General features: G+C 51.0%; 8 protein-coding genes across 8 annotated transcripts; 3 read left to right on the top strand and 5 right to left on the bottom strand.

Annotated features, from left to right (window-relative positions):
• Window positions 1–373: 373 nt before the first annotated feature.
• Window positions 374–2,137, bottom strand: N7474_000996 (cytochrome P450; the record flags this gene model as incomplete). The annotated part of the gene is made up of 4 exons (XM_057192411.1): window positions 374–502; window positions 582–1,577; window positions 1,663–1,859; window positions 1,933–2,137. 4 exons carry the CDS (start codon window positions 2,135–2,137, stop codon window positions 374–376), a joined length of 1,527 nt encoding a protein of 508 aa, XP_057057364.1.
• Window positions 2,138–2,947: 810 nt separating this feature from the next.
• N7474_000995 (class I SAM-dependent methyltransferase) lies at window positions 2,948–4,566 on the top strand (the record flags this gene model as incomplete). The annotated part of the gene is made up of 11 exons (XM_057192410.1): window positions 2,948–2,977; window positions 3,028–3,086; window positions 3,142–3,198; window positions 3,251–3,280; window positions 3,329–3,370; window positions 3,441–3,516; window positions 3,573–3,613; window positions 3,664–3,689; window positions 3,742–3,928; window positions 4,002–4,430; window positions 4,485–4,566. The coding sequence occupies 11 exons, from the start codon at window positions 2,948–2,950 to the stop codon at window positions 4,564–4,566; spliced, it is 1,059 nt and encodes a 352-aa protein (XP_057057363.1).
• Window positions 4,567–5,294: 728 nt separating this feature from the next.
• Window positions 5,295–5,974, bottom strand: N7474_000994 (uncharacterized protein; the record flags this gene model as incomplete). Its single annotated transcript, XM_057192409.1, has 2 exons — window positions 5,295–5,679; window positions 5,925–5,974. The coding sequence occupies 2 exons, from the start codon at window positions 5,972–5,974 to the stop codon at window positions 5,295–5,297; spliced, it is 435 nt and encodes a 144-aa protein (XP_057057362.1).
• Window positions 5,975–7,962: 1,988 nt separating this feature from the next.
• Window positions 7,963–9,559, top strand: N7474_000993 (uncharacterized protein; the record flags this gene model as incomplete). Its single annotated transcript, XM_057192408.1, has 2 exons — window positions 7,963–8,528; window positions 8,611–9,559. 2 exons carry the CDS (start codon window positions 7,963–7,965, stop codon window positions 9,557–9,559), a joined length of 1,515 nt encoding a protein of 504 aa, XP_057057361.1.
• Window positions 9,560–10,187: 628 nt separating this feature from the next.
• On the bottom strand, window positions 10,188–15,298 carry N7474_000992 (uncharacterized protein; the record flags this gene model as incomplete). Its single annotated transcript, XM_057192407.1, has 12 exons — window positions 10,188–10,411; window positions 10,470–11,095; window positions 11,145–11,545; window positions 11,594–11,725; window positions 11,792–13,093; window positions 13,146–13,335; window positions 13,385–13,444; window positions 13,493–13,576; window positions 13,629–14,199; window positions 14,254–14,270; window positions 14,321–14,372; window positions 14,425–15,298. 12 exons carry the CDS (start codon window positions 15,296–15,298, stop codon window positions 10,188–10,190), a joined length of 4,533 nt encoding a protein of 1,510 aa, XP_057057360.1.
• Window positions 15,299–15,816: 518 nt separating this feature from the next.
• N7474_000991 (ribosomal RNA processing 1 family protein) lies at window positions 15,817–16,882 on the top strand (the record flags this gene model as incomplete). Its single annotated transcript, XM_057192406.1, has 3 exons — window positions 15,817–15,865; window positions 15,920–16,027; window positions 16,080–16,882. 3 exons carry the CDS (start codon window positions 15,817–15,819, stop codon window positions 16,880–16,882), a joined length of 960 nt encoding a protein of 319 aa, XP_057057359.1.
• Window positions 16,883–18,588: 1,706 nt separating this feature from the next.
• Window positions 18,589–19,596, bottom strand: N7474_000990 (uncharacterized protein; the record flags this gene model as incomplete). Its single annotated transcript, XM_057192405.1, has 1 exon — window positions 18,589–19,596. One exon carries the CDS (start codon window positions 19,594–19,596, stop codon window positions 18,589–18,591), a length of 1,008 nt encoding a protein of 335 aa, XP_057057358.1.
• Window positions 19,597–21,698: 2,102 nt separating this feature from the next.
• N7474_000989 (uncharacterized protein) lies at window positions 21,699–23,341 on the bottom strand (the record flags this gene model as incomplete). Its single annotated transcript, XM_057192404.1, has 2 exons — window positions 21,699–23,029; window positions 23,125–23,341. 2 exons carry the CDS (start codon window positions 23,339–23,341, stop codon window positions 21,699–21,701), a joined length of 1,548 nt encoding a protein of 515 aa, XP_057057357.1.
• Between the last annotated feature and the right edge of the window lie 201 nt (window positions 23,342–23,542).

Raw genomic sequence — 23,542 nt, 5'->3', positions numbered from 1 at the left:
TCACGGTCTTATTTCTATTATTTCGCCAATCTTCACTTAAATCCCTCAAAAATCTCTCAGAACTCATATGAACTCGAAGGGTTGTGGTAGACCTGATTTCAAATATATATCTCTGTGTAGGAGGGCTCCATACTTGTGTGCCATCTCTTAGCTTCTCCCCCACCCACCAAAAACAACCGTAGAGATACCCCTTCAAGTAAAAATTATTCAGAGAAAGGTATCTCCGAGGACGCAATAAGTCATATGTACAAGGGAATGAGTGGATGGTATAACATGTTGAAGAATCAGCCTTGTTCTACCACTTGAGGACGTCTGCAAAACACTGCCATACAGGGAACATCCGGATATTACACTGGGACTGTTCTCAACTCGGTCACGGAGAACAGGGCGTTCGCTCCATCACTTGAACCCACATATTTGAGATCGCGAAAAGCCCCAGGTAGTTTCGCGCATCCCAAGGACGCGTAGGACTGATAAGCGCCAGATCGAAGTTGCGCAAGAGCTGTCCAGTCGACGGACCATTAGTATATGGTCGAAAAGAAGGAAGAAGACAGCGCGCATGCGGAGCTGTTTCTACTCACCTCGAATACCGTCTTTCCGATCTCGATTTGGGCCACTGCCTTCCCTAAACACTGAAATTTGCCGTGACCGAATATGAGGTCGTTGGTCCGAATCATGACAGCCAACTTGGCAGGGTCCGACTCGAGCCACCGCTCGGGCCGGAAAGCTTCTGCGTCCTTGCCATAGATCTGCTCGCTCTGGTGCATAGCCTTCGCCGAGTACCCGATGCAAACGCCGCCCGGTAGGAATACGCTCTCGCCGTCGAGGACAAGAGTGTCGCCACCTCTCGGGACATCGCGCGGGAAGATGTTCGCAACAGGCGGCCAGACTCGCAGAGCCTCGCGGATCACGGCCTGGAGGTACGGAAGTTGTCTAGCCTGGGCGGCAGTAATGAGGCCTTCGCTCGGAGCATTGCCGCTGCGCACAGCATCATCGACCTCGCGCTGCAGCCTGAAATAGACGCGGGGATTCGTCATGACGTGCAAAAGGGTGCCACGAATGGCGCCAGCAGTGGTATCGGAGCCCGCAATGATCTGCTCTAGTGCCTCGGTGCGCAGCTCGTCGTCTTTTAAGCCGTGGCGCATGAAGGAGGCCAGCATATCTGACCGTTCGTCGGTGGAGCTCGCAGCTCGTTCATCGACGAGGCGAAAGCATGCTGCCATCATCTTACCGAAGCCGTTATTGTCCTTGGGTGAGGGTGCAATGAACCTGCCGATGAAAGGCGCCTGGGCGATCCAGCTAAAGCCCATGGCGAGGGCGGTATGGCCGATAGCAAGTCCCTCCTCGCTCGATTGGAGGTAGTCGTCCACGTCATGGTCACTCTGCAGCATACCGAACGCCGTGCCAAGGCCGACGCTGCTAATGACATCGAGTGTAAAATACTGAACCTTCTTCGCTAGGTCCATGGGCACAACTTGGCGGTCGGACGAGACATATTTGGACCGGATGAGGTTCAGGAAATCTTGGAGTCGCTCATCTACAGAGCCCTCGAGGTGGATATTCTCCCTTCCGGAATACTTTATAAGAGTCATCGGTCAGCGGTCTATGGCGGTATGAATGGGTGAGAGGGAGTCGGAAAGAAAGAAGAGGCAGCCATCATACCCCTGGAGCCATCTGCTTCCTCCGTCGCTCGTGTTTCGCGTTATCCGTCTGACTGAAGACATTGTCTCTCCGATACTCGATCCGAACGGCTCTGTAGTACCAATCGGAGCGCTTATAGCCCGGCTTGTTGTTCACATGCGTCCAAACCTCAGGGGAGGACGTGATCAGCACTTGAGGAGCGACACGCGCGATCGGCCCTGACTCGAGTCGAGACTGTTAGCGGTAGGAAAAGATGCAAAGAAAAAGAGATGACTGGAAGATGCCTCTCACCATGTTTCTTGTTGACTTCTGCATACCACTCGTGGCAATTGCCCCGAAGCATCGCCATGCTATGAGGCCAGTTTGAGATGCCGGTCCACAAAGGTCCCCGGAACTGCCTCAACTTAGCATACGTCGTGATTGCCCAGATGATATAGATGGTCAAGAGACCGCAGACGAGCGTCACAGCCTGCCCAGATAAAGTGGTTCCCCCCATGGCGGAAGAAACACCAGGAGAGAGCTGGCCAAAGTGGATGAAGTTTGAAATTCCCATCTTGGCCTCCACGCTGGATCAGGTGGATAGGTTGGATCGTCTAGAGGGGTCGCGGGCGTGCTATATACTATTGCACTATTGAACGTTGAAATGCGCTACATTCGTTGCGGGATAGAGCGGGAACGGGACTTGGCGGGGCTGGTGGTGGTTGATAGCGGCGGTTGCTATGGGCTATGTGTGGTCTATTCGTGCTCCCCCGTCGCCCCATACCGCCTCCGCTGGAATAGCTGCTCTGGCACGCACGTAGATCCATCTTCTACTGCCGACTAGTGTGCATAGAGACCACCTATTAACAGCTCTACATTCAGGCCGTTTGAGTGGGAACGAATAGTAATTCAAGCTTATGATGCGTTCTCTGTCCGGAGTTCTGATCCCTGCCTGGCCTTGGGGATCTTTCACTGGCTGGATGCAAAGATTTGCTGCTAGCCCCTTTTCCTGCGAACCCGGGACGCCCCACAGCAGTAAGGCAACTATCACAACGATGGCAGATCGCGTACTGTGGACTGGGTCACCGGTGGACCAATCACTAATAGCCCGCCGCCACCCCCTCGTACTTTGGTGCTTTTTTGTATGTACCCGACCGTACTCCGGCTTAGACTGAAGTTGCTACTTAAACGGTTCGAGCGGACCCTCGGGGAGTCCCGTGCCCGTCCCAACACGCCACCTCCCCGCCTTCCGTGGTCCCTAGCCGTTACCTGAAAATCCTCCTCCGGTGACAGCTTCCCCCTAGTCTTTGGAAAAAGTATCGCGACAATGGCTGAAAATATGGAGCCAATTGCAGTGGTAAGTGGTGCTTTCATATTCTGATGTGGTCATTCTCATCTCTCGCCTAGGATCCTGATTTCTACTCTATGTCCACTGGCTACGACGCGGATCTGCAGGATTTTCAGTCGTGAGTGCCGCTGCGAATCCTACCTATCGTCGAATTTCACTCAAGTCGTCTTCAGGGAGACCACATCTATTGCGTCCGCGATCGCAAGGGGACGGTTAGAAAACGGCCGAAGGTCAGTCCACTTTCTGTCCAAGATCGCTTCCTGAGACTAACCCGAAATGTAGATACCAGGCCACTAAAGAAGACGACTACTGGTTGGTTGCGATGCATCATTTGTCTCTACATAGAGTAACCATGTGCAGGGGCCCTTCTGACGAACAGCAATTCGAGGCGTTTGAGATTGGGTAAATCGCACCCCATCCCCGTATCTGCCTTACTACGTTGGTAGAAGGCATGTGATGTTAACAAACTCAGCCACATGGTGTTTCTCGTGCTAGACTACAACCAACCGAATCCTCTTTTCCGCGCTCCTATTGGCGATTCGCCTAAGGTGAATTTATACCGAGGCGATTGTCGCTTGAACGTCCCGCTAACGTCATATTATAGCATATTCTGGACATCGGAACTGGTCAAGGGAGTTGGGCAATGTAATTCAATGAATAACCCTTTTCCAGAGAACCTTTTAACAAGTCTATAGTGATGTTGCCGATGCCTATCCATCAGGTATTGGACTTCTTGATTCGACTCCTTCTATTCTCAGACTGACACCGGTTAGCTGCCGTCCGTGGCGTGGATATCTTCCCTCCACCAGTGTCATGGATGCCCCCGAACTGCATCTTCGAAGTGGATGATGTGCTTCGCGAGTGGACATGGAGAGAGCCATTTGACTTCATCCATTTGCGCCTAATGTATGGCGCCTTCCCTCCTGAGGGATGGGATCAGGTATACAAACAGGCTTACGAGTGAGTTTCAATCCTTATCACTCGATCTTGTGGGTAATCTAGTCCTCATATTCTTTTTTTCCTTTCGCTATAGCGCCCTCGAACCCGGTGGCTGGATCGAGCAGATGGAATTTGACGTGCGAGTCCGCAGCGATGACGGTACCTTGAAGAAAGAACACCAGCTATGGGGGTGGGGTGACATGTTTATTAGATGCGCCCAGCGAGCCGGACGGTCACTCAACACCCAAGAAACGATGCGCAGCGCAATTGAGATAGCCGGGTTCGTGGACGTGCACGAGGAGAAGCAAAAGATACCCTTAGGACCTTGGCCTAAGGATAAGTTATTGAAGGAGGTCGGACACCTCCAGTATGCCCACTGGAATGCCGCTCTAGAGGGTTGGGCGATGTGGCTTCTCACCCACTTTGGAGAGCCTGTGCCGTGGATGAAGGAGGAAGTGCAGGTGTATCTGGCTAAAGTGCGCGTGGAGCTGAAGGATCCGCAAATTCACGCCTATAACTATGTGTAAGTGACCTTTCGAATCGCACTGCTGAATTGTTTGATGCTAATATCATTTAGGAGGCGCGTGTGGGCAAGAAAGCCTACCAAAGAGGAATTGAAAGCGAAGGAGGCAAATTCCGAAACTAAGATATCGCCGTAGATCTCCTTTGGCAGTTGGAAATACGACTTTTTGGTGTTGTCGGATTCCAGAAGCCAATGTTTCCAGGTGCTGTCTATTATCATCCCGTGGTCTCCCTCACAGGCTACTTCCCGAGGCTCAGGAAATATATGATGCTACTCAGATGAAGAGATGAAGTAACCGTGGAAGCAGTACTCGCTTAAGCTAGCAGAACATTATATACTAATTGGAGGATATGCTTGTCCCGTTGTTGACATGACAGTTCTTGTCTTCAATTTTCTTCCTGCCTAACTTTCTATAATCAGCTCTCAACGGATACCGCTAGGGACCTAATCATGACTATCTAGGCTGCCACTACCATCAACACAGTTAACGAGTCGTTCGAGATGTAGGGCCATCAGTTTGTAATGTTTCTTTCCCTTCAGGCGCTCCTAGACCCAATCAGACTTTAGCGGACATGAGCGGACAGCAGATCGCATAAGGTCATAAACAAGAGCACGAACAGAACGGACATTTACGTACATCTCATATCATGTTTAGCGCATCAGGTAATTAGGGTTTGAAAGATTGTCTCTCTGTTTCCGACATGACAGGCAATAACGGCAGCCACTGTACATTTACGGAGGGAGGAGAAAAAGTAAATCAATCCATCCATCCATTAGTCTACTCAAAAAGTACAGCATGTGGAAATCCTCGCTCAATTCTAGATACATAAAAAAATCCTAAACACATCTGGGGAAATCACCAACTCATTCAGTTGGTGGATTTTGGGTGTTTTGGCATGGAAGCCGCTGCGGTGTGCCGTGGACATTTGGCCAATTGTAGTAATCGAGCTCAGGCTTGTTATCCTCGAAATCGTCCACAGAGTCCTTGCACTCAACTTTCAGGTTCATACCGCCATCTTCGGCATTGGTCCTCGCATTGGGAATGACCATCTGGAGCTTCTCCTCGTCACCAGCGATCTGAGACAGGCGGAAAGTCTTTGCCGGATCCATTCCAACGCTTTGAAGATATTCGTCTTGGGCCTGTAGCGAGCTCTCACTGTTCCAGAGGTCCCTTCCATTCCAGAAATGGGGGATCCAGGCCTTGTTGGCAAAGGCCCATTTCCTTGGATCGGCTGTGATAATGCAATATCTGTGAAGGCAGCCCAGTCAGAACAAGTCCTCCGGAAAGAGATATTGTAATTGTTCTTACTTGTAGCCTTGTGGTCCAAACCAATCACCAGCCCTAGGAGATGTGTATTGTCCCTTGCCAATCTGATAACTGTTCTTGTTGGGGTCGGGAGTGACGGTTCCCGCTTTCAACCATCTCGCAGCTTGCTCCTTTGGAACAGTCAGAAATATATTGAGGACTCTAAGGGATCATCAGAGACAGCATACAGGGTTTGTGGTGCGGTATCCGATGACTTGACCTGGAGGGATCTGGCCATTAGGGTAAAGAGCACCTGAGACGCAGGTAATAAGGGTCACGCCCAATGCTAAGATTTTAGCCCCGAGCATTGTGTTGCAAGATGTTGAAGTAAGGAAGAAAAGAAAAAGTGATCGCGAGAAAGTGGAAGAAGATAAAAGGGATCTGTTCCTGTGAGCAACTAGCCTTATTTACTTTTCTCTCTGTCGGGCTTAATGTAACTATATACTCTAGGTGCGGGATCTATTCTTAATCGATTTGGGGCTAAAATGCCTTGTTTTGAGACAGGAAATATCAAAATTATCAGGGGAATATCCAATAATAGTAGGTGGCTGGCATCAACAATAGATGAAGAGGTTCTTAGGCCTCCAGAATGCATGAGACCCACCCTCGGACGGCTGAGGAAGGCTTAGACATGGGGGGTGTTAATCTGAACCTACACAGAATCTCCTAGCCATAGCTTCATCTCAGCAGTTCCTACGGGGTAGATAATGATCGTCTGCACAAGGCTGTGTCAACCGGGGTTATCCACTTGTCAGAAGCTAAAATTAGTGCTAGCCCTGACCCGGTTCACCAAGGATCTCGTATCTCGCTTTATGTTTGCAGATTTATATCAGAATTAGGTTTAGTGGCAACGAGGCTGATCAAGGCGTCCAAGGGCCCGAGGCTTAGTCGATGAAGAATAGTTACAATTTGTGGGATTGGATTAAACTTTAGCTAAGCACTTTTGGGCACTAGGCTGTATTCTGAGATTCAGGGGCTCGTGTTGCAGGCTTTAAATCCTCCTAGTTAGCGGCTTAGGTAAAGGGTGAACCCTCCAGGATGAAAGGGCTAAGAATACTACCATCGTTGGCTCCCCACGACTCATGTACATTTGCACGGATCCCGAGGCCCATTTCATTCCGCTGCGGTAGAAAGAAAGAGAGGGGAAAAAAAAGGCACCTTCTGTGCTAGAGAAAGGTCGCAGCCTATCTGCATGACAGCATTTTCCGAATCGGGGCTGACATTACCGGTGCCCTTGACTAGTGGCCAAACATCCTTTGTTATATGTATTTTTACCCGATAGATGTAGCCCAGAAATAGAAGTATGGAAATATTACAGCCCTGTGATGTAAGTACTTTGACAAATTGCCCAGAAGAAAGAAGAGACCAAGACAGAAATTCCATTACTTAGAATGCATTTACAATAGCAGGATTAGAGATTCCTACGGAAAGCTTGAGGCATTCGTTGCTAGAAATATGTATATAGAACAAGATATCATGGCAGCATCAAGGCATATGGTGTAGGTAATATTGGGGTCATCTAGAACATCTCTGAACTCTTGGTCGAGAGCTCTCTGCATTCTCTAATCACCTTCGTTCTGAGCTGGGCTGAGCTGAAACAATCTCTATTTTCTCCAAATGGTTTCGCAAAACAATTCCCACTAGCAGCCGTGTGCCTCAGACCTGGATCATCTCACATTGTTGATGATTATACTAAAATTGATTTAATTCCCGTGGTTACATTTCCCACCAGACGCCTCGATTCAGGATTCAGATCCAGTGGGGGTTAGCTTCAGAGTCTTGTATAAAAATTAGGGTAAGCCGCACAGCCTCGTGAAACGACCACATATTTCCAAACAGGTTAGCCTATCACTAAGTTTAGGCCATTTTCATATTGGGCCTGAAGAGGATACCGATTAATACCGACGATCATCATCAGTACCCTGCTTGGCCAGAGCTTAATGGCGAAGACGGCGACCACACTATCATTTTGTTTTGGTAGAGTTTCTATAGCTAAGCCTTCCTTCTAGGACGCCTTGCGGACCATTGTCGGCATGAGCCTTGCCACTGCTACTAATTTTGATTGCAGATGAAGAGGGTAGCCCATTGATTACCCCTGCCTTCTTATAAATATGGATAGGGCCCTATATCGCTGACCTTATTATTTTTATTTTCTATTCATTTCTCTTCAGCGTGATCGCTTCAACTAACTATATTTTCTTTTTTGATTTTGTATAGAGGGCTGTCATGCTTGATAAAACATCCCTTCTTTTTACCAGCTTCCTGCTGGCACCCCTGGCATCAGGGTTGCCTTTGGACGCTCGTTATTTCCCTGGATGGATCCCATTTCTGCCCTACCCGGTGGATTCTAGCACTGTTGCACCTTCTATATACCCTTCCACAGCCTGGCCTACGTCGCCTCCTCCCACGAGTGTTCCTCCACCTATCCCCGATCCCCTTGTTCCGCCTCCCATCTCAACTCCCTATCTTCCTCCGCCCCCGCCTTCAAGCGTTCGTCTTCCTCCATGGCACTCATCGATCCCCCATATCCCGCCTCCTTTCTCTTCGAGTGGCATTGTTCCGCCACCAATTAGTCCGCCAAGCTCTATTTGGCCCGCGGGCTCTTCCAGTGTCTATGTTACTCCCCCTCCGCCTACTTCGAGGCCCTCTATTCCACCGGCCTCTTCTGGTGCCTCTGTTCCTCCCCCCTCTTCAAGTGGCAATGCGCCTCCACCACATGGCTCGTCGACTGCTCCTTTCCCCGGTCTCGGTTCCTCGGCTGCATCTATTCCAACTCCAGGCCCCTCCAGCGGGTAAGTCTCCCCTTCTTTGTCTGCCAGAGAATCTGTCAGAGGATGTAATTTTTGCTTCGGGTCACTAACATCACAATTCTAGTTTGCCAAATCCCTCTTCGGGGCCAACAAGCGTCCCCAGTGTGGCACCTTCAGGCACACATTCTATCCCTCCCCCGGGGTCCTCTGGTGTCTCAATTCCTGGACCTTCTGGGGAGCCTTCGACTGGGTCACCCGGATCTTCGACGGCCCCTGCAATCCCTGGTGTCACTACCACTTCATCTCTAGCGCCAGTTCCTCCCGTGCCAGAGCCATCAAGCTCAGAACCACCAGTACCCATCCCAGTTCCTAACCCAGGCCCTAAGCCAGGTCCTAAACCGCCTGGACCTAACCCAGGACCCGGGCCTGAGCCTGGACCCAAGCCAGGCCCGAAGCCTGGCCCTGCTCCTGGCCCTAAGCCGGGTCCTGCTCCCGGCCCCAAACCTGGTCCTGCTCCCGGACCGAAGCCTGGCCCTGCTCCTGGACCTAAGCCTGGCCCTGCTCCCGGCCCCAAACCTGGCCCTGCTCCCGGCCCCAAACCAGGTCCTGCTCCCGGCCCTAAGCCTGGCCCTGCTCCTGGCCCTAAGCCGGGTCCTGCTCCCGGCCCCAAACCTGGCCCTGCTCCTGGCCCTAAGCCTGGTCCTGCTCCTGGACCTAAGCCTGGCCCTGCTCCCGGCCCCAAACCAGGTCCTGCTCCCGGCCCTAAGCCTGGCCCTGCTCCTGGCCCTAAGCCGGGTCCTGCTCCCGGCCCCAAACCTGGCCCTGCTCCTGGCCCTAAGCCTGGTCCTGCTCCTGGTCCCAAGCCGGGTCCTGCTCCTGGACCTAAGCCTGGCCCTGCTCCCGGCCCCAAGCCTGGTCCTGCTCCTGGTCCCAAGCCGGGTCCTGAACCAGGTCCTGAGCCCAAGCCGAAACCTTTCCCTGGTGACTCGCCCAGCCCTGAGCCTGACTCTCCGTGCAAGCCCAAGGTTAAGCGTGATCGCGAGCCAGGGTGGATGCCGCCTCAGTTTTGGTAATGGACCTACTCGCATAGGTCATGATCGATTTTTTGTTAATATTTGTGTATTGAGTCTCATAAAATATATAGTGGCATAGATTTCTCTTTCCTGATTGAATTCTCTACGCTTCAATCGGAGTGTCTCCAGCCCATCCGTTCGTATGTTCTTATCACCTACTTCTAAAGCCCATAAACGCTGGAGAAGCCACAGAAATAATCTCCCCGAGCCTGAAGACCTAGCTCTGAGCGTGGATCTCGCAAATGATGTGGTTAAGGTTATTTACCCACATCGCATGAGCTGGCTTCATTTCCTGTGCCGAAAAACAGAATAGACGAAAGCTACTTTAGCTAGAGCGACTGAACGTAGGCGAGGGCGCTAAGCTCTGTCTTGGGTTAGTGCATGCCAAGGACGACGAGGGAAGTCGGCAGATAATGCAAGTGGCTTAGATTATCGTGGAGCGTTTCGGGGTTGCAACTGAGTGTGGCATGGGCAGGACGGACCTCAATTGAGGAGCTGGAGAGTATATTGCAGATTCCAAGGGATGTGACGAGCAAGTCTTAGCCTTATGGTTACTGCTGTTGTAGATTGGATGGGACTTTTTTAGGAACAAGAAAAAGTAATTTCCGAATGATTACATCACAATACTTTAAACCAGTCGTCCGTTGTCCGCCTCTTTCCCCTCGGGCGTCTGTCCAGACCGTCGCTTGAACACTCGGCACAGGAATGATGCACCACGGCCGATACCACGCACCAGAGTCGTGGGGTTGTAGTGCTTGACGCGGAACATGTAGTAAAGCAGGACAGTACCGCAGACGTTGAAACAGATGTAGGCCCAGCCTAGTCCGAAATTGCGCCAACGCTCGCTGTAGACTAAATAATGATATGAATTAGTTTTGTACAACACCAAAAGGGGTATGAAACAACATACAGATATTGCTGGGTGCCAGGTACTGATCGGCGTTGGTTAACTGACAAAATTGACATCCGCTCGTAGCGGCCGCATTATACAGCTGTCCGCCAGAAGCCTTGACGTAAGGTTCAAGATATTCCCCACAAGTTAACCCAGAAGGCGGATTGAACACGCTCAGCTCGGCATCTGCACAGTGGATCGGGCGGCCATGCAAACCAGTAGCTGTGAGGCCGGCAATCAGGTATGTGAGAGGCGAAGCACGGTACATAAAGATCCAGAATCCTGGCAAAGCGTTCGGCGGCTGCAAGACTCCGTTAAAAGTAAGACACATGATGAACATCAGTGTCGCGATTGTGCCACCAGTCTCGGCGTCTGGAAGCGCCGCGATCACGAGCGATGCGAAGGTGGACGTGAAGAGGTAGAACTGGACGATCAAAAGCAGCATCAAGCCCTGCCGGTGAGACGCTTGAGAGGCACCGTAAACCGGGAAGTAGTAACCGGCCCAGGAAATAACCGCGACTAGAATCTGCCATGGGACCTCGACGATGACGTTTGCAATCAGAAACGCGGCCCATGAGTACGCTTTGGAGGGTCGTTCGCGAACTTCATATAGGGACCGTTGGACAACAAACTTGGGCATGATCCTGATGGTATGTCAGTTTCGGCAAGAGGTCTTTCTGGCGGTATACTTACTGCTGCACCAGTGTTGAGAAGATAGACGTCAGCATAAAGGCACTGAACAGAACATCCTGGAATCCCTGTAGCGAGCTATCGGGCTTGAAAAACGTAAATCCAATAAAGAGCGAGGACAGAGCTCCTAAGAGAATCTTTGCTCCGACATAGGACGGTTCTCGCCAGTACTGCTGGAACACACGATGCGTGACATGCCATAGCTGAAACCGGAAGGGCATTGCGTATTCATCCCGCTGAGCCGGTTCTTCGGTATTGCCTATCGACGCCCGTTCCTCGTGAATGCGATCAATTTCTGCCTGCACGTCTTTTGCTTGTGAGCTGTTGTTCCATACCAGAGACCAATCTTTGTCGGCTTTGCCAGAAGCACCGGCGCCAATGATCTCCAACATGTATTCGGCAGGCTATGTCTATTAGCATGTGATCATTCATCCTAGGTTTCACAATCTTACGTTTTCCGAAGAGCCACAGACTCGGGCCCCGTTGCTCTCAAAGTAATCCAATAAAGCGCGGGATTGCTCTCCGATTTCTCCAAAGTAGACAGTCTTTCCTCCTTTCGCAAGAAACAAAAGGCGGTCAAATTGCTGCTTCCAGTTAGATGGCATTTTAAGACATGCAAGGATATGCATCTTTGTGATGGGGTTTCATACCTGGAATAACAGAGCACTTGGCTGATGAATAGTTGAGAGAACAGCTTGACCATGCTCAGCCAGTTTGCGCAGGAAAGAGCAGATAGCCCATGAGCTTTGCGAATCTAATCCACTAGTGGGCTCATCGAGGAAGATCAGAAGCGCGGGCTTCGCAGCCAGCTCAACCCCAATCGTCAAGAGCTTTCTCTGTTCAACATTCAGGCCCTCTCCCGGAGTTCCAACAATTGCGTCGGCAAATTCTTGCATGCCGAGCATATCGATCACCTCCTCAACATACTTGTACTTTTCTTTCTTGGAGACCGTCTTGGGTTGGCGCAGTATCGCACTGAATCGGAGAGCCTCTCTCACCGTCGTGGTAGGGAGATGAAGGTCCTGCTGCTGAACATAACCGGTCTTTCTCTGGAAACTGGTATCCAGCGATTTGCCATTGACAAACATGTCGCCTGTAACAACGCCAATAGAGACACGCTTGGCGAGAACATCGAGTAAAGTCGTCTTGCCGGCACCAGATACTCCCATCAAAGCGGTAAGCGTACCGGGTTTGACCCAGCCGGAGACATTGTCCAGCAGACGTCGCTCGCCACCTTTAACAGGAATATCGTAGCAGACGTTCCGCCACGTGAAGATATCGTGCTGCGCTGGAATTGCCGATGCGTCTCTTTCCGTGTTTTCCTTCTTCTGTTCCTTCTCCACTTCTGCCACGTCGGTGGTACCTTTATGGCCCTTGTCAAGTTGACGGAGACGGGCAGGCACATGGCCTCGCCGAAATACCAGGAACTCGGCTTTCGAAGAAGTGGCTGAATTGAGTTCCGACGAAACCAGATAGAGCACCATAAAAAATATCCAAAAACCGATCATGATGCCCAGGTTTCTCCACTCGTGCGCGTATGTGTACGTGTACTGGGATTGGATGTAGGCGTCCCCGGAAACGGTTCGTTCGCCTGCCACAGCACCGCGCACAGAACATATGAAGGAATTACCACTCAGACTTGGGTAGCCTGGGATGAACTGAGAGCACTCAAAGCGACGGCCGTGGAATTCGTTGGCAATCAGCGCCTCGAACGCGTAGAAGACAGGGTTTATCCACCGGATCCAGCTGAACCAGGGGATGGAGCTCATTTCTGGGACCGTGATCACGAATCCCGTGTAAATGACAATCGCCAACACCATCACTCCGGCCATGGACATAGCTTGTGCGAGAGTTTTGGTGCAAGCAGCCAGTGTCCGAAAGACACATGACATTGTCAGAGTGCTGAGGAAGGTGAAAAGGAAGAATATGAAAAATTGAGAAGGCGCATACCGCTTCATTTACTTTGTTAGTTTGTTCGATATCATAACTGGGGATATCACATACCAGGCTCGCCAAGAAGTAGAAAATAATGTTAAACACCACAGCAGCCACGAATTTGACCGGTATATCAGAGACAATGCCACCCAGCGACTCGGTAAATGGATGAACAAAGGCATAGGAAGCTTGCTTCTCGATGATAGGCCGCTGGTCGTAGAGCGAATTAATCTCGGTGATGCTGATAAGAGCATTCAACCTAGAGGGTATCAGAGCCAAGATCCTGTTGCAGTTTTATCGAGACTTACAAGACGGAGAAGAAAATCGCAGCCCCTTTGCTTTGGAAACCCACGGTTGCATTTGGCGTTCTAAGCAAGTGAGTAACCGTGCATTAACTGTTCGAAGCCTGCGCTTACCCAAAGTAGATCGATCCAATGACCAGAGACATGACAATCCGCCCAATAACCGTTGTCAAAGTAGATGGTTTGTCGTTCCAAATTCTGAAGAACATCAGCCTGATGTACCAAAGATTAGAATGGCCAGAAAACCAACCTTTGGTAAGCTCTTTTGGTACACAGTCGAACCTGCATAGGAATAGAAATGACATAAGGACTCTTAGGCCGAACATGCTTGGCCTGTCGTAACCTTTTCGTCTCGTCAAAGTCCTTCTCAGCAGTCCCACCCGGAGGATACTCTTCGCGGTACATGGCGATCTCTTTCTTCAGAGCAGCGTACTCACGGCTCTTCTTCCAGTACTTTTCAAACTCACCTGGCGTGCGCGGAACTCTGCTCTCCATACCCTCGCGAGCAATACGTTCCTGGGGGTTTGTGACAGAAGTCAGGAAGTCACCGGTGGTCTGTCGTGGCGGACAGTCCCAGCCCATGTTGACAAAGTACTCTTTGGCTTGACTGCAAGGACCAAAGAAGATCTCATGTCCTTCGTACAACACGATGACTTTGTTGAAGACATCGTAAATTGCTTGAGATGCTTGATAGATTGCAACCGCATGGCAGCTCCCAGTCAGGTTCGACGAAACTCGCAGTGCTTTGGCAAATTCCAGTGCGCTGGCAGAATCCAAGCCGCGAGTGCTGTTGTCCCATGCGCCAACGGGGGCTCCAGAGACTGGTACAGGGTCAGTTTAACTTCAAGTACTTTATATGAGGGCGTATAACTCACGGCCCATCTCGGCAATGCTAAGTCAAACGTCAGGAACGAAATAGGAATGTAATGAAAGTTTACGTACCTAACTCGCTTGCGCTCACCTCCTGAAACGCCTCTGATGTAGTCATCCCCCACTAAATGATTTATTAGCCTCTTCTTCTTGGTTCAAAAATAGTATAGACGCACCTTTGGTGTTGTATGTATGGCTTAAACCAAAAACAGCCATGGCTACCTGAGTGATGTGCTTCGCGTAAGACAGCCGATTGATACCGTGCAGCCGGTTCTCTGGAGTCCTTGCTGCAGCTGCAAACTCCAGCGTCTGGCCCACAGTGAGGTGAGGGAAATGCTTGTCGACTTCCTGGTTGTAGACAACCTCGCCCTTAAACTCCTTGTGCATCTTCTCCATGGAGATGCCGTTGTACTGGATATCTGAACCCTTTCCCACTTTCAGGCCATGGAGCTCCCCGGATATAGACTTCAAGAGAGTTGAACAACCGCTACCAGGGCGACCGAGCACAATAAGCAATTCGCCGCTTTTGAGGACGCCGTCAAAGTCCCGCAGAATCTGCTTTTGAGGCACCCGATTTCCGCAGGCTAGATACTCCTGAGGCCTGAAGGGTGCCATAAACAGCGAAGCTACATTGTTCTGGTATTGAAGTGCCGAGCCGGTGCCGGAGATGTTGAGGTTCTCGAACACGACACCGGTGGACTTGCGCATAGGAACACCCTCTCTATCCATAAGCTTGAGCATCATGCGAGCCCACTTGTAATGGTCGAACTGGTCGCTCGTGGGATCGAGCACTGGATCACCCAGCTCGAGACCCTCCAGCGTATCCTTGCGCTCGATGCCTCCCATGCCAGCAACCCCAGAGTCGGTGGCCTTGTGCCCCGGGAAATTCGACGCTAAGCGAGTGAGTTCGGCGCGGTCCTCAGGACGGAAGTGCTCGAACACCTGTTCATCGTTCTCGGAAGTGGCAACAGAGCTCGACTGCGACCCACGATGGTCATGGGAGGAGCTGGGCTGGAAGATCTCGTCGTTTCCTTCATCCTGTTGGGCCATGTTGCCGATGAGAATAGCCACAGGTAAGAGGGAGGTAACAAACAGAAAGACGCAGACAGAAGTGTTCCTGGTGAGACAATGACATCTACAACAACGGGGTAGGTGTCACAACCAGCACTGGTGGGTAAACATGCAACATGCGACCCTGATCCAGAGCCCACATTATTGGGGTCTCAGGGTTGGTGTGCTCTCATTCGGCGAGGAATGGAAGTCGTGATGTCAATATCCAGCGGGATGGCATTGGCACCGCCGGATGCAGCGCTCAGCTAGCAACGGCAACACAGAGGCCATCATGTACCTGAATCAATCAAGCCATGCAATAAGCTGTAGTAGAATGGAGAAATGGGAGATCCATACACAGCAATGACGGAATAATTGAAGTTCCAACTAACCCTGAGCTGATCACATCTACAGTGGATGCCTGAGGCCACAAATGTAGGCAAACAGTGCAAACCTGCTATCTATTGAAAAAAATAATTTATCGCAACGATAACCAAATTCCTTAACCAACAGACACAATGGCCGAGATCGAGAAGACTCCTTTTGTCAGGGAGCTCGCTTCGAGCGGTATGCGTCCATGCCGTCTTGCTCCGAATGATAAATGCTAATTGAACATACCAGACCGCAAGACTCGCGACAAGGCCCTCGAGTCCCTAACTCTTTTCCTCCGCTCACGCACCGACCTCACCCTCGTGGACCTCCTCAAGCTATGGAAGGGCCTGTTCTTCTGTACGCAAACTCGCTTTATAGCCATCCGAACCAAAACTAACAACATGAACAGGCTTCTACCACTCCGACAGACCTCTCACCCAGCAAGCCCTCGCGCGCGCTCTCTCCTACTCCCTCGTCCCCTCCCTCCCCCACCAAACCGTGCACCGCTTCCTGCGCGCTTTCTGGATCACCATCGGCCGCGACTTCCACTCGCTCGACCGGTTACGGCTGGACAAGTACCTGTTCCTGATTCGTTGCTACGTCGGTGTTGCATTTGAGGCCTTTGTGAAGCGGAAGACTGAGCAAACCCAAGAAGATGGAAAGAAGCGCAAGCGAGAGGATACCAAGCAGAAAAAGGGTGGGAAAAGGCAGAAGAAACAGGATGAGACCAAAGCGACCCCTAGTGCAGAAGATGATGAGACATCGGAGGGCAAATGGGCAGACCTCGAGGCTTACATCTCCATCATCGAGGAGGGCCCGCTGTGTCCGCGCAACTTCGACCCAGACCAGCCTTCCAAACCTGTGACAGAGGAGGGAGGGGATCCTAATTTCGTGCCTATGCCGCATGGCCCGGATGGACTTCGCTACCATGTTGTTGATATCTGGGTTGACGAGTTGGAGAAAGTGCTTGAGTTTGAGGAGGATGAAACTGAGGGAGGCACCCGCAATATCAAGGGCGATGTCCCCATGGAGTTGCTTCTGCAGCCACTGGAGAAGCTGCGCACGGAGAGTCCCTACAAGCCTGTGCGAACGAGGGCGGCCGAGGCATTGGGTGATGATCGGTTGGTTGAGTGGGGGGTGCGGGAGAGGGAAGTTGAAGAGGAGGAGGATGAAGACAGCGAGCAAGAATGGGGTGGGTTTGGCGATGATTGATTAATCGGGTGAGTGTAGAATATGTTCTTATTAGACCTGCATTATTTGATAGCAATAGCATTGTTTCAAGATTTACACCCAGGTGTGGAATTGGCAGGAAATACTAGTGCATTATAATGCAATAGAAAGGTGTAGCAAGCGGGCGCCAAATATAGGCCGTCGAAAGAACATAAACAAAGAAACAGGTTGGGTATTTGTCAGAGACGCGTTTGTACACAGCCATGGCGTTCAGAGAGAGATGGCTCAGAGCCCTTATCACGTCAATTATGCTACCAGTCCTCCACGCGGTACCGCGTTGTCCGACAAGGATTTCATTTCCTCGTTTACCCGCCTCATACTTGTCGGAGGCAAGAATTCTGGTAATCACTAGTGTACCATTCGGCCAATGGCTTCAAATAGACAGAATGGAGAACACCTTCAAGGATCCGAGTATGCTTTTGTTGGGCTTGACGCACTTTCTGTCAAACCTTTTCTTGTTCCGTATCGAGATCAAAGAACAGGTCTTGCCCACCAAGAAATGAATACTACACAACAAAGGATAGGAATAGCACATAGAGACTTTATTGTCTTGGTCAACAAGGGATCTGTTTTAACTAATCTTGTGCGCCGCAAGTCAACGGTCTCGATGGGATGCATATAAGAAAGATGGAGTCCCTGCTCAGATGAAATCGCTTCATCATAGTGAACAGTTAGGGCAACAAGAACAGCTTCACTCTATTCATTCTATTACTCTGAATATTGTTTCCTCGCTTTACGTTCCACCAAGTCTCATCAACGTTTCACACTTTGCAGATTACGATGTCTCGAGTGGGCCGAGCACACTATGATCTCTTCCTGGCAATTTGCAAAGAACAGTTCCCCAACGGTCCTATCCACTGGATGGTCATGATGGTCCATCCAGGCGCACAGCGATGCATCTGGCTCCACTGTGTTGGTTCCCCCAATGATCGTGATCTTTTGATTGAACCTAACAAACGATTCGATAGCTGGAGTATCGATAGAATACTCTTCCTTTCCCGAATTCCAGCATCTGAAGGTCGTATGGTTGAGCAACAAGCCAGGGCTATCCCACCACAGAGCTGTCAATACTGGGCCGTGTACCTGGTTCTGAGGCTCGAGCGGAGGGGCCTGGTCCCTAGCGGGTCCTATGGCCACTGGAGACATCATATTACCCACCGCCGTGAAGATATGGGACCCGGTTGCTTGTGTGATCACTGATGTCTAGGATTCGGATATTCAGGGAGGTTGTACTTTGCTTTTTAGGGGGTTGTCTTCCTTTTTCCTTGAATGCTTTCTTTGGTCCATTCTTTACTCGGCACGCCTTCCACTTTCTGTACTTCCCTAGGGATTGAATAAAAAGCAATCCTATTCCCATTACGAGTTGCTAAATTCACACGGTACTGCATTATGCATTCTTCAAACCGCGGCCCAGGCTTCCAAACTCTCTAGTAAAGGTAGCCAACTTCCCACGTCCGTAGATTCCGAGTCCGTAGATCCAGACACCGTAGATCCACCGTCCAGGTGCTCGTATATCTGCTCTCCGATCTCACACATGGCGATGAATCTCGATGCTTGGACTTGAGCTTGCGCTGCCAGTCCAGGGTTCCAGAATCCCAAGGCAACGATCGCAGCCTCGGTCGCTCCTAAAATCTGCTTGCATGTCAATCCCTTTGTCTCATTTTCCAACTCAGATGCAACTTGAATGTCTAACGAGTATTTATACGGGTCGTCATGCGGCCCCTTAACGACATCTGCTCCCTGATTAGTAGTGAAGGTATTGGTCGTATGGAAACCCTCGACTTACGAATTGCATCTGGCGCTTGGCAGAGTTTGACTTGGTAGGTGCATTCCATGCCGGTGTCTACGTCAACATCTCCAGGGCTGACGGGACTTCGCTTATCCATTTCAACTTGCGACCGTTTGAGGGGCCCAGAGCCACACCCAGATCCCGTGTTACTCGCCGCGTCCTTGTAATCCACGTCCTGGCAATTCTGGGTAGCTACTAGCGACCACCAGGTGAGCCCTGCGACTAGCATTTCGTTTCGGGCATATTCATCATCGAAAACACTTTGATCCACAGTAAACGTTATTTTGAGGAATTCTTCTCCCTCCCCAGCGGTAGTGATCACGTCGTCGAACACCAAGTCTGTTTTGCTGTTACAACCTTCCGACGTCGCTGCACACGGTCCGCCCTCATCCACCATCCCATTGAACAACCGTTCAGTGGCAAGAGTCACATTTCGTGGAGTCGAGTCTCTCTTCCTCTTGGACGGCGAATAGTCCTTATCCGGGTTGACGAAAGTACCAACCGGTATCGTGTTATTCGAATAGGTGACTTTCACTGTGGGCACTGGCGTGCATGAAGGCATACTCGTACAATCTGCAGCATTGTCTTGCCCTCCAGTCAGAGTGCAATCACTGCAATCCATTATGTTGGTCCAGGTGCTAGCCCATATCGAGGTGATTGGATTCAGGTCCTCGGCTGATGTCGGCAGAGCCGTATATGCACAACTGGCCTCCGGGCCGAACCCCCCGTGCGGGGGAACCGTGAGGACTGGGAGAGAGACCGTTGCAGTACCACTAGGGCAGAGACACACGGCTTCGGTGAGGCCTTCCGCTTGTATCGGCCCTTGTCTCGTGCAGTCGATCGTCGGTTGGCCTAGGTGTTTAGGCGGTGCCGTTTGGATTCCTGTAGGAGGTTCCGTTATAGTCATAGGGATATGCGATGGTGTGGCTGAAGGCGTATGTGTATGCATTACATCGTCATCATGAGAATGGTGATGTATTTTGCAGGCCTTGCGCTTGAGGACTGAGGCAACACACTGCTGATCAAGGGCGGAAAGGACAAGGCATATTGAGAGAAGCATCGAAGACACAGCTCGTGGAAGCATTCTGATGTATCTTGGCTATGAAGTCGCAAGCAGATACAGGAAGCTGCGTAAGAAAAGAAAAGAAAAGTCGGGAAGCAGAACCAACTGTAGACCCGCGTTGAATTTTTCGATTCTTCTTATAGGATCTATGGCTATCTATAAAAAGACATGAAAAGGGGAAATGGGTCGATTTCTTTCCCTAATGTGGAATCAGGTAGTAATATGGCCCCTGCTACGGAGTACAGACCCTCTTTCCAAGGCGGCCCCTTTTGTCAAGGCATCCTATTTGGCTCGAGATATGAAGACAGCACAATTCCCTTCCGCCAAGACACTCCGCCCAGACACTCCGCCAAGGCGGCTAGCCCCCTTTACCAGCAGCCAAGACATCAATTGACGGAGTGCCAAGATCCAATTCACGGTCCGCGAGGCTTTTGTAGAGTAGAGACTGATCTTCGACAGATCCCATGCTTTTTCAAACGTAATCAGGCATTCACTACAACCTTGGAGAGATGTCTAGACAGGCTGAGTTCGAGCGCAAAAGTCTCAACCGCTGCTTGCACCACCTTGATATACCTCCTATCTTAACACTCTAGGGAACACGTTAGCACACTCTTAGGCTCGGTTGTAGATATAGTCGAATCTCTGCCCTCTGTATTTAACTCAAACCACTCCGTAATATGCCTCCTACCAGCTCGCGTGGGACCCTGTTCAATCATCTTGTCGTCGTAAATGGAAAATTCTAGGCATGGTCCCTTCTAAGGGCTGTTCCTTCTTGGCATTGATCCCTCTTGGCAGTGTTCCTTCTAGGTGTGCTCCCGGGGAAGCCTTTGTTCTTTCACAGCCAAGCCCACTAACAGACCTAGTGTTATTTTCAGTAATATAGTCATAACCTGTTGGTTGAGGGGCCAATACTGGAAGAATCGAGTAGTCAAGGGCACCTTGCAGAGCCTCTGATATTTATACAATTGCGATAGATATGTCTTTTCATTATAAGCCCCTCTTTTTGGATAACAGCGTTGGACTGAACTATCAAAACGCATTTTTTAAGCCCTTCTACCAAATAAGTGGTTATTTTGTTTCCTTTAATCTGATTTTTCATGTTATCCTTGTCACTTAATAACCTAGCTCCAGAAATTATTCGCCCTGGCCCCATCTTGGCCCAAGATGGTGGATAGGAGCATTGTGATAACATATTTCTAATGCTACCAAGGACGGCCCGGCAAAAACATAGGTCTACTGGCCTGGGAATTGAATTTGAAAACACACAAATCAGGTTGGGTCTGAGGCCTAAGACTTGTCGGGCACACGCTTGGCAAACGGCATCAGGTTGACCTGCACCCTCTTGATACACATGACTCTTGTCGCATCCGTATTTAAACCTGTTGCATCACGGGGACCAACAGCTACTCAGCAATATCTCTTCTTGTTGAGAGCCAATATATTTCGCAGATACTAGACTTTCACGCTCATCTTTTATCCAATCTATCCGTCTCCTTCACCAAAGAAATATAGGCAGTGTCGATTAGGCTAGGGAAATTTTAGAGGCATAGCGATTAATATAAGATAGATGGGCTAAGGCAAGGAGGATATAGCAAGGATAGAGGATAGGAGATCGAATAGGTCGAGGTTTGTCTTTCATGTCGAGGCTTTGGAGGGGAGGTTACTAGACGGCGTACGATCGGCGTGCTAGAGGACAAAACTACTCGGAAACGGGGATCCATCGGTCCTCATTTTGCAACGAAATGATAACAGGATTTAAACTATACAAAGCGGTTTGTGGCTACTGTACACTCGAAGAGCCTCTTCTAGGCACCTCTGGCCCATGAAACGGCGAGCTAAGCAAAAAAAGAACAACAAAACAATAAAACAAGACACTGAGTCTATTGCGCGAGGGTATCATGTGGGATGGCAAAGACCCAGAAGGAAACAACACAAAAAACCATAATCTATACTCTCGGGCCCTCTGCCTCGTAGACCCGGCCCGACTTGGACAGTATCGTGCCTAGGCCATGGTGGATCTCGGCCTGGAACGCTTCAAAGGGCACCTGCTCGCCGTCGATGCTGATGTAGCCTTCCTTTTCGTGCGGGACCAAACGGAACGCGGTGGCTTTGCGCACGTTGACATCGGGCATGTCGAAGAACCCGCCGGTGGCGAGTTCGTTCATCATCTTCAGCGACGAGGCGCGGCTGACCATGCCGTCGATGGTGACCACGTCCAGGAACCCGTCGTTCGGAAGCGCCGCCGGGAAGAAGTTCGTATCCTTTGTCATGATTGCCATGTTGCCTGCGTAGAAGTTGCCCATGGTTTCGCCTGGGATGACTTCCCAGTCCTCGGGAAGTTTGTCCATCACCGTGCCGTACTTGAGCTCTGGCAGACCGGGTGATTGCTTTGCAGCCTCTGTGCGGTCGCTGTCGGCAGAGGGAGGATCATCTGGTCGATTTTTGAATGAGAGGTAGTGTTCCTTGATGGCCGCTTTGTCTTTCATATCGACCTTCATCGCCAGGTCACAGGGGTATATAGTGCGCTGCAAAAGACGGATCAGGAACCCGAACGTGAAGCGCTGCGCGCCCATCCATCGGATATTATCCGTGCCCAGATCCGAGTCCGCCACGATGCCGAACGACTGCGAGAGGAAGGACAGCGTGCGCGAGTCTTTCTGCGTGATGGAGACCAAATCCAGTGGCGTCCGGAGCCCCTTGACAATTTCCACCGCCGTGATAGACACGCTATCTGTTCCAAAACAGTTCCACGTCATCCCGTTCCCAGACCCGCAGGGCAGCAAAGCAACGGCCATTCTGGCCAGAGCCTCTCGACCATTCGGCCGTTTCCCCAATCCATTGAAAACCTCGTACGGCAGCCCGTCGCCCGAGCAACAGATAACAGCATCGTACGCATCTAAATCCAGCTGTTCAGCAATCTCAATCGCATGTCCGCGATGGGTGGTGGCCTGCACGTCCATCTCGCACTTGGCCGCGGCGAAGATCGGCGCCGCATAAGTCTCGTACAGATAGGAAGCGGTTCCTGTCCCACCAAATGGATTCACCAAGACCTTCAGTCTCTTCCTGCGTTGCGCAGTCCCATACGCACGTTCGACCAACTTGCGGACCCATGTCTCAATCGTCGGGCTCTCCTTCTGACTAACGGGGTATTCCAGAGTAGCGACGGAGACGTCGTTCTTGCCCGCGGAGCGCGCATAAGTGATGATGAGGGTACAGGATCTCAGTTCGGCGTCGAGGACATTGAGCAGGGCAATGGCGTGTTTGGTCTCTGGTTCTTCTGGGGAAAATGTCAGCGGGCACGGCCATAATAAGCTTCGTCGCGGCGCGATCGATCGGCCACCGAGGGGCCACCAAAATAATGGTCTGACGTACTGGACTTGGATAATCCACAGCAACTCCGGTCCGGTTTGCGAGCGAAGCGCTCATCTGTGCGCGTGGTCAGTGATGCATAAGGGACGGGGACAGGCGCGCAGTTCTTACCGACGACAAAGAGCGAGTCGGTGCCGAGCGTGAGGGAGACCGAGGTGTCGACGATCACGACCGCGTCGCGCAGCAGGGGCTGGTCGGGCGCGGGGGAGGTAGCGGACATTCTGGAGGGGAGATCAGGTCAAAGCATGGCAATGCTAAGAAGATATAAGTATACAGAGCTAAGAATACAAATCATCAAGAGGAAGAGGAGGAAGAAGGAGGAAGAAAGGTGTCCCTCGCTTGGCTGTGTCTCCACCGGGAAGCCGCGGCTGGTGATGACTGTGGCCCCCAAACAGGCGTGTAAATAGTGGGAGGATGAGAC

The sequence above is a fragment of the Penicillium riverlandense genome (assembly GCF_028828495.1).
Source record: "Penicillium riverlandense strain IBT 135883 chromosome Unknown utg000001l_segment0_segment0, whole genome shotgun sequence".
In the NCBI taxonomy this organism is placed as follows: domain Eukaryota; kingdom Fungi; phylum Ascomycota; class Eurotiomycetes; order Eurotiales; family Aspergillaceae; genus Penicillium; species Penicillium riverlandense.
This window is presented reverse-complemented; position numbering and strand designations above follow the sequence as displayed.